Source organism: Podarcis melisellensis, assembly GCF_964234715.1.
Source record: "Podarcis melisellensis genome assembly, chromosome: 14".
Lineage (NCBI taxonomy): Eukaryota > Metazoa > Chordata > Lepidosauria > Squamata > Lacertidae > Podarcis > Podarcis melisellensis.
The window spans coordinates 50,977,163-50,989,296 of NC_138546.1; the positions used below are offsets into that span (position 1 = coordinate 50,977,163).

Genomic DNA, 12,134 nt, shown 5'->3' on the forward strand with positions numbered 1-12,134 from the left:
ATTTGATTCCCTCCCTCTCTTTTTTCTTTTCCTTCTCCTCCTGCGATGAGGCTACATTTTAATATTTTAATGTTCCATTATTTTAATGTTGTATTTTATTTTTGTTTTTAAGTTGTAATCATTCATCTTGTTTTTATTATTGCTTGTAAGCCGCTCTGAGCCCGGCCTTGGCTGGGGAGGGCGGGGTATAAATAAAAATTATTATTATTATTATTATTTGCTATTATTACTACTACTGGAATGGCTTAGGGGGGAAATAGTATTTTGGGCAACACATTCATTTTTATTGTGGAGATCCTACCCCAGAATGATAATTTTAACCTGTCCCATATTTCCAAATTTCTTTTTATCTCTTTCCAGATTGGTATATAGTTATCTTTGTACAAATTTATATTTTTAGCTGTTATCCATATACCTAAATATTTGATTTTCTTGCTAATCGTAAGGCCTGTAAACTATTGTAATTCTCTTTTATCCTCTTCTTTCATGTTTTTGACTAACATTTTGGTTTTATGTTTATTTAATTTGAAGCCTGCAACTGACCCGAATTCGTTAATCTTCATAACTGTTGGCACACTTTCTCTTGGGTTCTTCATTGCTATTATCAAGTCATCAGCAAATGCTTTTACAGGATCCGTTCCATAGGTCCATCTGCAAGCCAAAAATGACGCATGTCGAAGTGCCGCGCCTGTGGACGCACGTGGCACAATTTAGGGCTTCTGTGCATGTGCAAGCGGCGAACCCGGAAGTAACCCGTCCCGGTACTTCCAGGTTTGCCACAGATGTTCGCCAAAGCAGACGCAGAACGAGGTTTGACTGTATTTAATTTGGTTCTTTGCTGCACGTTTATTGCATTTATGCCTTGCAGAAATTTTCTCTTGGTCCTATAATTTTTAAGGTTTTCTTCATAAATCCCCAAGAAACATTATTGAAGGCCTTTTCTGCATTGATGAACAGCAGTGCCGCCTGTTTATCATTTCTTGCTTCTAGATACTCTAAGATATCTGTCACATATGGCTGCCTGGGAGAAATCCTGCTTAGTCATCATGGATATGGTTCTTCAGAGTCCATTTCAGTCTACTCGCTAAGATGTCTGTAAAGATTTTATAATCATTGTTAAGTAATGAGATGGGTCTGTAATTTTTAACAACTGTTGACTCTGTTCCCTTTGGAAAAAGGAGATCTTACCGACAAAGAAAGATTGGCTGATTAAATTGATGGAGTATGCTGAGATGGATAAGCTGACAGGGCAGATAAGAGATCAAACAAAACAAAAATTCAAAAATGATTGGAATATACTTAAACAATATCTGAAAGACCATTACAGTCATACCTAGGGTTAAGTACTTAATTCATTCCGGGGGTTCGTTCTTAACCTGAAACTGTTCTTAACCTGAAGCACCACTTTAGCTAATGGGGCCTCCTGCTGCTGCCGCGCCGCCGGAGCACAATTTCTGTTCTCATCCTGAAGCAAAGTTCTTAACCCGAGGGACTATTTCTGGGTTAGCGGAGTCTATAACCTGAAGTTTATGTAACCTGAAGCATATGTAACCCGAGGTACCACTGTATGCAGAATGGTCTGGTTTAGAATAACTCTTGTAAGGAAAAACATTAAAATATAGTGGAAAAAGAGGTTACCAAATATATAGATTTGTTATGAGGGGCATTCAGCTAAGTAAAATAGAGGACCCAAGTAAGAAAAGGAGGGAAGTCAAGTGTAAATGGAGTACAAATGAATCAAATGAATAATAATATGTTTTTGGTTTTCTTTATTATGTTTTAGAATCACATGTTTAGTTATAGAAGAATTGAAATGTTACAACGTGATTTCATGAATGTTTGTCAAAAGAAACCAATAAAGATGAATTGCAAAGCAGGTACTGTATGATAGAATTCCGAAAGTATGCTTACAATTAATTATATAAGGATTGAGTCGTCCTGGGATATGCTTTAACCTGGCCTTGCAAATAAAACCTACAAAGTTACTAGCCTTCAAGGTTTTCCGTAAAATATAGATGAAGGAGACAAACCAGCCCTCTCTTAGTCTAGAAAAGCTGGCTTGCATGGTTACTGGGAGAAAAGTTTACTCACAGGTGGTCACTGGAATAGTTTAAATTTACAAGCTTGCTTTAATAATTATTTTTGGAATGTCCCATCCCCCAGCTAAAAATTTGGAAACACACAATTAAATTGATAAGCTGTAGCTTTGGGTCAGACAAAACAAAGTATACACAATACAAGACCTGGGAATGGCCATGCGTTTAGGAAGCTTCAAAACAAGACCAGAAAAAATCAGCTATGTGTTATGCAGATTGCTGGTTTATATTCAGGTCAGCTGGGTGCTGTATTATCAATAGGAGGGAAATAATAGCTATTGGTGTCTGGCGTTATGGCCTCAGACCAGGAATTCTTAGAAGCAAAGTCTTAGATGATGGCAACCCCAAGGAGGAAATGGATCTACTCCCCGGTCCATCCCATGTGGAGACACAGTCACTGAAGTCTGTTTATCCTCCCATACCACCACCCCACCCCCCGAGACACTTCTGTCACCAGACTTGGATGATGGAACACACCCTCCTCAGAGGATCAGGACAGCACTGCGGAGGTATTCCACAGCCTGAAACTGCAGTGCTTAGAAGAATCCAAAGGCGGGGGTGAAGGTACATTCTTTCACCTTTGGTGGACGTGCCCAAGGATTAAGGCTTTCTGGGAGATGATCTATAATGAAATGAAAAAGGTACTTAAATATACCTTCCTGAAGAAACCAGAGGCCTTTCTCCTGGGCATGGTCGGCCAATTGGTGCCAAAGAAGGATAGAACTTACTTTATGTATGCAACAGCAGCAGCAAGAATACTCATCGCAAAGTATTGGAAGACACAAGATTTACCCACCCAGGAAGAATGGCAGATGAAGTTGATGGACTACATGGAACTGGCGGAAATGACTGGCAGAATCCGAGACCAGGGAGAAGAGTCGGTAGAAGAAGATTGGAAGAAATTTAAAGACTATCTACAGAAACACTGTAAAATTATGGAATGTTAGAAGGATGCTGGAATGAAGTTATGTGGTTTTAGCAGTAATGTTACAAAGGGGTATGTAAAAATGGATTGTTAACAGGTGAAAATGTAAAGTTACAATACATTAAGATAAAATATCAAGATAAAAGCAAAAATGGTAAGGACTTGCTGAAACAACTATTGAACTAGAATACAAAAAAGGGAGGTGTGAGGAGGTCAGGGAAACAAGCAAATGAAAGACAAGACATGGAAAGACTGATTTGTTTTTTAATTGTTTTTATTTTTCTGTATTTTGTATTTTTTGTTTCTTTTTTTTCTCTTCTCATTTTTGTAACTTCTTTGAAACTTTAATAAATAAATAAAGATGCTGAAGAGCAAGTCTCGGGGGGGGGGGCGACCCAACCATGCCCCCATTCCCTCTCGACAGGCCAGCCAACTCTCCACAGCTAGAACCAAGGTCCATACAATATCTCAAATCATGTTTCAAGACTCCTCCAGATCCAAAGGCCCCCACAACTCCAATCACCTCCTGACCCAGATTCAGGACCCAAAGGTCAGTAAATCCCTGCATGAAAGAGTCTATCCAACCTTCCTTCTCCAGTCCAAGCAGGGCTCCAATCTTCAAATTCTGACTTTTTCTATATTCATTCATAAAAGGCCTCCACTTATAGTCCTCGATTTGCCTCTGTAAGGCTGGGGCTTCCACTTGTATTACTTTAGGTTCAACAACAATTTTCTCCTTCGTCTTCTCCCCAGTTTGTCCTGTCAAAATAGGTTCCTGTGTCAAATCCTGAACAATTTCTGTATTGATGGTCACTTTTTGTCCCAAATTTATCACTTTTTGTCCCAAGTTCTCAAGTTTGATATTCATAACATCCGTCTTCTTGTGAAGCTGTTCCAACATATAGCTTATCTTACATAAAACAGTCACTAAGGCTCCTTCTGTCAACATTCTTAAAATCCAAGGTCAATCTCTGATTCTCACAGCTCTTATCTTGCAGCTGGAAAAATCCCAGCTCCACTCTTGTAACAGTTTCAAAAGCTCCCTCTAGAGGGAAACAGTCTCCACTTGTATCAATCCTTTCAAGCACAATTTAAACTATAAAGTTAGTTTCAATTTTCAGTTACTTTTCCTCCTTTTTAAACACACAAGAGGACAATGGAAACAATATATTTCTCTTATTTAGCCATCTGTCAACATGCTTTCTGTTAACAGTCAATGAACTCTCCCAAGACGTCAATTCTGCTGGCAGCCCGTTTCCAGGTTCAGAGCAGTGGTAATTTAATTTTTCACTCTCTCCTGCAGGCTTGCTAGATCCAAAGTTTCCCCCCTCTTCTCCTGCTTCCAAGGGGGGTTTAATAGTTTTAACCGGTGGAGATTTAATCCTTTACAAAAGATTTTCCAAGGCGTTAACTTGCAACGTCTTTGCTTCAATCTATTTACAAAAGAGGAAGGTGGACTTCCTGTTTAAAACCTTCCCGTTTTGATGCCAAATTAATGAATTTAAAGATCCAATTTTTCGGTCTACTCACGGGTAGTTGTTTAAAGTCAAATTGTCCACAGGAAAAAGTCAGCGCTCTCCGGCAACAGCGATGCGGCTTCACTCCATGAAAGAAGCAGTCAATTCGAAGCACCGCGCTGCTCACCCCACTTCACTCCGGATCCCCAAATCAGGGTTTCCCCGCGAGTAGGGGAGGCGCAAAAGGTGCCAGCCAAATCCCAGGTTCACAAGCTTCTCCCGCCTGTGATTTCAGTGGGTCTCCGCCTTTGCCGTGGCGGTCAGACCCTGATTTCCACAGAGCAAATTCCTCCCGATCGGAGGAACTCTGCCATTGCCTGGAGGCGCCAACCCGGAAGTCCAATGTGCTGATTTTGCCTTGCCTTCTTGCATACCTAGAATCCTGGGACTCCTGCCCGACCCACTTCCTTCAGCTATCCATAGTGGTGGGCATTTCAGTGGATCAGGATATTGTGATATTTGGAAATCTCTCAGTGAGTTTTGAGGGGGGCAGTTTGGAATGGTGTTTGGATGTGGCATCACTCCAGCTTAGGGAGTGCATTCTGAGGATGGTATTACCCAAATTACTCTCTGGGAGACCTTCTGCCTGTAGTAGACAAGTCTCTTTGCCTCCACTTGTGTTCTACTTATTTATTTGTAAATAAAACAAATATTGCAAAGATAGCCCAAGGCTCCAAGGCCATCTCAAAAGGAAACTGAACCCAATAGCACTACCCCTGGAATATCTCACTGTCTGGAAAAGTGGGGAATGCCTAACAATATTGTTTCATCAGTTTTGCATCCCCCATTTTAACCGTCAAAGTACTTTTGAATTTTAACAAGCCTCTTGCAAATGGGCAAGTGGTGGAAGGAGCATGTCTCCCTACACAAATATCTGAACCAGGGCCCATAGACAAAAGAAGGTGTGCTGGTCCCGGGGGGAGGTTACCGTGAGGCGTGGTCAGAGTCAGGTCCTGGGTCGAGGGTCTGGAGACTGTCCACCAAGGGCGAAGTGGGGTCCAAAGCGAGGAGCCGGGCAAGGTCAGGAACTCTGGAAGAACAGGCCTGGGTGCTGGCAGAAACAGGTTTCCAACGACGTTGCTCCCGCAACCGGGGACCGGGCTAACTGGCCTTTATCTTCTCTGAGGCCAGGGGCAGTCCTGGCCCACAGGTGACCCGCCTCTCCTGGCCTGGAGGCAAGCACTCCTCCTGAGAGAACCCAGTTCCCTCCGCCTCTCTGCCCTGAGCCTCTGCAGCTCAGGGGAGGCTAGAGGGTTACTGGACTCAGGGGGAGGCTCACCTTCCCCTGACAGGGCTGGGAGAGGCGAACCTGTAGGCAATGGGTCCTCAATCACCCCAGGAGCCAGAGTGGAGGCACTTCAGATTCAAGGCCCTACCCCGGCTCAGGCGGCTCTGGAGGCGGGGACTCCTGTGCAGGCTGTGGTTCCTCCGGTTCAGCTGCTGAATCAGATTCCCCGGCCATCACAGAAGGACACCAAGATTGTGTACCCTCCAATTAAACCCCTATGCAATGGAAACACAAACTCAATTGAAAAGCAAGGTTGGATCACAGCCTAATGTATGTTGTGGTAGCTTAATTTAATTTATTTATTTTAGTGCTACTAAGCATTCCCACCGTACATCAGTTTGACAGTTGACTCCCAATTTATCCATTTCTTTTCTTTTAAAGAAAGCATTTGGGCATTTCATAATTAGTTTGCTTCTGTAAGTGACCTTACATTGTGATATAATAAGCACAGCCCTGTAGAGTGAATATGTCTTCATCTCAGCTGCACACAACATGAAGAACAAGAAATTAAACACAGTGAGCAAAAGGTTAAAATTTCAACAACAGAGACTGTTCAGATCAGATACTGGTTGGAGATATTTTCTTTATACACATAAGTCACTACATTTTGCCTACCACACTATATAATTTCTTTTTTAAAACAATGGTTTATAGGATGGCTGTCTACAATGGCAAAAAAGAGAATAGATTTTTATTTATTTAAAGAATACAATATATAAATTGAATATACAATGGGTTGCGAACATGATCCGTGCGGGAGGCACGTTCGCAACCCGCAGTGTTCGAAGCCTGAAGCGCCGCATCTGCGCACGTGCGTGTCACAATTTGGTGCTTCTCTGCATGTGCGTGATGTCATTTTGTGTTTCTGCGCATGCGTGAGCGCCGAAACCCGGAAGTAACCCATTCCAGTACTTCCATGTTTGGCACGGTCCACAACCCGAAAACGCACAACCCGCAACGTTCGTAACCCGAGGTATGACTGTATATGAACATCCACAAATCCACCTTGAAACAGAAGGGAATTCACAGGTCGGTCAAAGGAGGGATGGGTAACCTGTGGCACTCCAGGCAGCAGCTACCCAGGACTATCACGTTTGGTCATTGGCTGCAGTGACTGGGGCTGATGGGAGGCAAAAGTGAACAGTGTAGTGGGGCTGCATTGCTCACCTGACCTGCATCTGGCCAAACTGCTGTTGCATCCTGGGATGGAGACGGGGAAGGACATGGTGGTGAGGTGGGCAAAGTGCAAATGTATTGGCAGGAGCAATGGATTGGCTCCGCTGGTGGGTTTGCACTGCGCCAGCCTCTCTGCTGTCATGCCCCTCGCCTTCTGCAGTTCAGGATACTACACAAACTCAGTCAGACAGAGTTTAAGTGAGCAACACAGCCTCACTATGCTGCCCCCTGCAGTCTGGAGGCTCAGACAGCACCATCCCTGACTTAGTGTAAATGATTTACTGGGGATCTGGGCCCTAAGGGTGTGGGTGGGTGGGTGGGTGAGTGGGTGGGTGTGCTTGTAATGACATTCAGTCATTCCCCTTTTTCACCATGCTCAAGGACCTCAAAGCATATTACAATCAATAGCAGTGTATTAAGAACAAGATCAAATCAATCATGTAAAATAAAACATTCATAATGAACTGAAACAGCAACCAGAGACTAATCATCATTTAAACAGGGAATCAGTTAGATCTCAGCGGTGTGTTTATAAAGAGATGTCTTCTCAGTGGTGCAGACCTCATGGGTAGAGAGACAAGCCTTCTGGTGCATTGGGTTGGCACCATCACAAGGAAGGCCTTGTCCTGTGCTCCCAACCAACCAACTATTCAAAGCTACCCCCAGCCCCCTCCCCCGTGGGCCTGACCTGCTTTTTCAAGGTTACAGACCATGCACCAGCCAAAGCTGTGGAAGGACATTTCTGGACACAGTGGCAAGCTGGCCCTCTAGAAGCGATACAGCTGTCTCTTAGATCCTGTATCTTGGCATAATGCACACACACATAATGCACACAGGCATGCACACAGTGCAAGGCTGCTTTTTTCCGCATCTTCCTTTACTTAGACATATTGTAGGGAGGAAAAGAGTAAGAAACTCCTCCTATCCAATGAATATTCAGAGGTCAGCAAGAAAGCATTCTGTGATTGACTAAAGCAGAACAAAATGAAACAAGTGTAGAACTTTTTTACCTGTGTTTGTCAAAGGAAAAATTTATGTGATCTTCAGGCAAAGGGTTTCCTTCCTGGTCACTGGCTTCGCTGGGTTCATGAATGTCCATATCTGGCACTGTCCTCAGTTTTGTATTATTGAAATATGTGCCTGCGAAACTCCTGGTCAGCACACCTGGATTAGAACAAAGAGTTCCTTTGATTACTGGTGCTGGATTCAAAGTCACTCTAGTTCAATGGAAAACCAGTCATGTAGATTTGTTATGACAGATTTGTTAGACGATTATGCAGTTTTTCACACACTTTTCAGTTCTGTTTAACAATACCAATAACAAGCAGAGAAGTGCAACGAGAAACAAAGAGCTGTCTAGCCCTATATTGTCTCCTCTGACACCAGTTATCCAGGGTCTCAGGTAGACAGAGGCAGAGAAATACAGAGGCGCTTCCCACATTCTACTACCTGATATTTTTACCTGGAGATGTCATGGGATGATCCTGGATTCTCCTGCATGCAAAGCAGCACACCAACACCAAGCTATGGCCTATGGAATAACCATCCAACACTGGGAGGGGGGGTCTCTCTCCTGCCATCATAAACACAGACCTAAACACAGAAACAGCTAAGGGGCAGAGGATGATGCACTCCTAAGGGGTGTGTGTGAAGAAATAACAGGTTAGGAGAGATAAGGACACCCAGAGAGATGTAAGGCGCTGGGATTGGGGGACCTCATGTGTAGCAGTGTAGAATATACCCAACACTGTAGAAGTGCCCTGTTTACCTGCATGTAGGTTCCACTGATGTGGTTATCAATGGCTATTTGAAATGATGACTGTACATTATCACCCGTATTGGAAACAGTATGCCTCTGAATACCATTAGCTGGAACACAAGCAGGAGTGCTGTTGTCCTCCTGCGCTGCTTGTGGGCTTTCAAGGGGATCTGGCTGACCGCTGTGGGAATGGGACGCTGGTCCAGGCACAGGAAGTGTCAAGGCTCTCTCACCCAAAGTAAACTTCCGCTGAGCAGCTCCACCCTGGAACTTCTCACACTGCTCAGGGAAGTGAAGAATTCACAATAATATTTTTATCTAGATGCCCTCACAAAAAGTGCCTTCATTCAAAGGTTGGACAAAATTTAGAAGGCAAAATGGCAATGGTGAGGAAATAGTGAATGAAGGATAGAAACATGATCTGCAAACTATTCTAGCGTTGCTCTAGAGGCTCCCCACCCCCATTTACTCCTTAATGCAATTCCCTACTCTGTCCCCAGGGGCAACATGGAACATACTGTATCAGCACCTGTGAGAATTCACTTGGATATTTGGAAAACACAATTTCTTGCATTTGCATCCTTGTCAGCATCATAAAACTGTCCAGTAAATCATAAGAAGGAAACAGAGAGAGATGCATAGTGGTCTGTTCATAGATAAATTATGGTAAACGGCCCGTCACCTTATTGCATAATTGGATTTGCAACTGTCAATTTTAAAGGTAATTAAGTTTACAAGTGTGAAATAATGGCAGAGCGAGCAGTGGCTATTTCAGAAGTGAAGTTAATGTTGGTGCGTTATTTTTTAATCAGCACACCTTGGTGTGCATTTGGTTTCTGAAATGTAGCTGTTACTATAGAAAGCCTTTTGGGTCGTTTAAGTTTCTGTTTGAGATGTGTGCAATCAATACAATAAACTCACAGGCTATGTACGATTTTGGGATAAATCAGCCTCCCAACCGCAAGCAACATGAGTGCCATGAAACCAAAATCCACATGTCCCCAGCCTGCTTGAGCTAAAATGGGCTGCACTCGAAGCACATTTAGAAGTAGAGCACTGAATACAATGGGACATGCTTCTGAGTAAAGATGCACAGGAGAAACTGATCCAGTTTCCCTGATGAAAATGGGATTAAGACTTCAGTCAAATACAGCAATCCAGTTATTCTGATTTAGGTGTTGTGGGTTGACCTGCAAAATCTCTTTATGATATGTAATAGAGCTGTCCCTGATGCTATGTTGCATTTACTTGTAGCTGGCAGCCTGCTTTTAGCAGTTCTTCTTCCACTGCCTGTTGACCATTCCCTTTTTCAGTAATAGCTGTCAGGATGGTTTCATGTAATGACTCAGCCAAGGGTAGTTTCATGTAATGATCCTATGACTCAAAGCCGGTGTGGCATAGCAGTTAGGGTATCAGACTAGGAATGGGGAGACCATGGTTTAAATCCCCATTCAGCCGTGAGTGACCTTGGGCCAGTCAATAGCTCTCACTCAGCCTAACCTGCCTCACAGGGCTGTTGTGAAGGTTAAATGAGGAGGGGTAGGACCGTGTAAGCCTCCTTGATCTCATTGAAGCCAAAGGTGAGATATAAACGCAATAAATAAAATGTGGTAGAACCTATCATGAATGTAACTTGACTATCTATCTGTCTACCTGTCTCATAGGCAATATTACACTGCAAATTACACTCACTTAAACATATAGAACAAAGCGGCCTCTATATAATCAGATGAATCATCGATTTTTTCTTTTCCTTTTTTAATTTGAGAAAGTTTCTCATCAACTGATGGGTTATTCAGCATCAGTAATCATCTGAATTTAATTAGAATAAAATGGAGAAAGGAAGAATGGTGCATGCCCTCTTCAGCTTCTTGGATAAAAGGTGGGATATAAATGTAATAATAAATAGGTAAATCATTTAAGAATTTCTATTCTTAATTCTATTTCTTCTATTTCTATTACAAACACTGCTTTATATTACATCTATATCACATTCTCTTTCTGCATCTCAGTTTTCTCTCTTCTCCTGGGTTTCCCTTTAACAAAGCGCTATAAAGGGAGCAAACACCCAGCACCAGAGAAAGTAGCCTCTAATTATAGACTATCAGGGTGGAAAGATTTGAGGGCACTGCCAATAACACACTTGGAACATTTCAGAGCAGGACCTATGACCTTACCTTGATAGTCAAGGAGAATGGAAAGGAGCAACTGGGGGCAGACCTCCTCCAGCACGGAGCAGAAAGTGGACAAGGCGCCGGGACCCTTGCAAGTCAGTTTCTCAAAAAGATACGCAGCTTGCTTCTCACAGCACTCCTGGGACAAAATGTCTTTGTACTCCTCCAAGGAAAAAACTCTCTCATAAACCAGATATGACAGCACTTTCTGCACATCCAGCTCTGCTTCGATTCTCTCCCTGTGGTTGCTTAGGATATCAGCAAGCCAGCGGTTCTTCTCTCTGCTATCTTTTTTTGTCAGTTTTGTACAGTTATAAAACCAAGAGCGAGCCGACCATCCAAACATGTTTGCATTTAAGCTAAAAATAAATGCAGATATTCCAACTCTGCCTGGGCTGTGCAGTCTTTAGCAGGCGATGGCCGCATAATGCAAGGATAGAGGGAGTGCAAGTGTGTATTGCCTGCCTATGGTTATTGCAATTCAGCTGGAATAGAAAAGGCCTATGTCGAAATGATAAAAGGGAGGGGGGAAGCCCACGCCCAGGGCTTTCAGTCCCCTAAGAGGATTACTTTACACTAATTATCCCTTTACAAGCGTTAATAAGCATCTCTGCAACCATAGTGAAGGAGATAGGAAAATAGCTGGGCTAATGTTACTTTTTAATTCTGTAACCAATCTTTAAAAGACCCTCTTTTTAAGATGAAAAGGATGCTTTTTTCAAGAAGACAAAATATCAGATGAATCACCCATGACAAAATGGTGTTAAGACAAGAGGATGTGTCTTCAGGGTTATACCAAGTTTGACCCTGGGAGGACTGTCATCCAAATCACAGTATGATTGATTGGTGATGGCTCCTTTTAAGTAGTATTTCATAGGAAATATGTTCCATGCCACACATTTATGAACAGAAAGACCTATGATAAGAATTTGTTTTCTCCCTGAAGCCTGATATTCGTAACTTTCATCACTGAGCATGTCTATCATGTGTACTGGTTACTAGGTCAACTCCCATAATAAAATAAAATACAAAAAAACTTTCATAAATAGTGTCTACTTAATGAATTAGGATTAAGAGAGATTCTTACAGCTCCAATGTAGGTGTGCTGCCAGCAGTAATTATTCACTGTGGATCATGCTTGTATAACATCCCCTCTTAACGTGTAAATTCCTGCAATCTGCAGCAGTGTTGTTTTGTTT

At 42.7% G+C, this 12,134-nt stretch overlaps 1 protein-coding gene across 5 annotated transcripts in view; it reads right to left on the reverse strand.

The window, feature by feature from the left end:
* The window catches only part of TJP1 (tight junction protein 1), a 360,820-nt gene extending 349,524 nt beyond the window's left edge, over positions 1–11,296 (reverse strand). For all 5 annotated transcript variants that reach the window (XM_081887560.1, XM_081887563.1, XM_081887562.1 and 2 more), the window contains exons 1-2: positions 10,939–11,296; positions 8,013–8,166 (exon numbers count right to left, since the gene is read on the reverse strand). In XM_081887560.1, coding sequence (XP_081743686.1) covers positions 8,013–8,166; positions 10,939–11,281 — 497 coding nt within the window. In that variant the 5' untranslated portion in view covers positions 11,282–11,296. The remainder of the gene's footprint in view (positions 1–8,012; positions 8,167–10,938) is intronic.
* Positions 11,297–12,134: the final 838 nt, after the last annotated feature.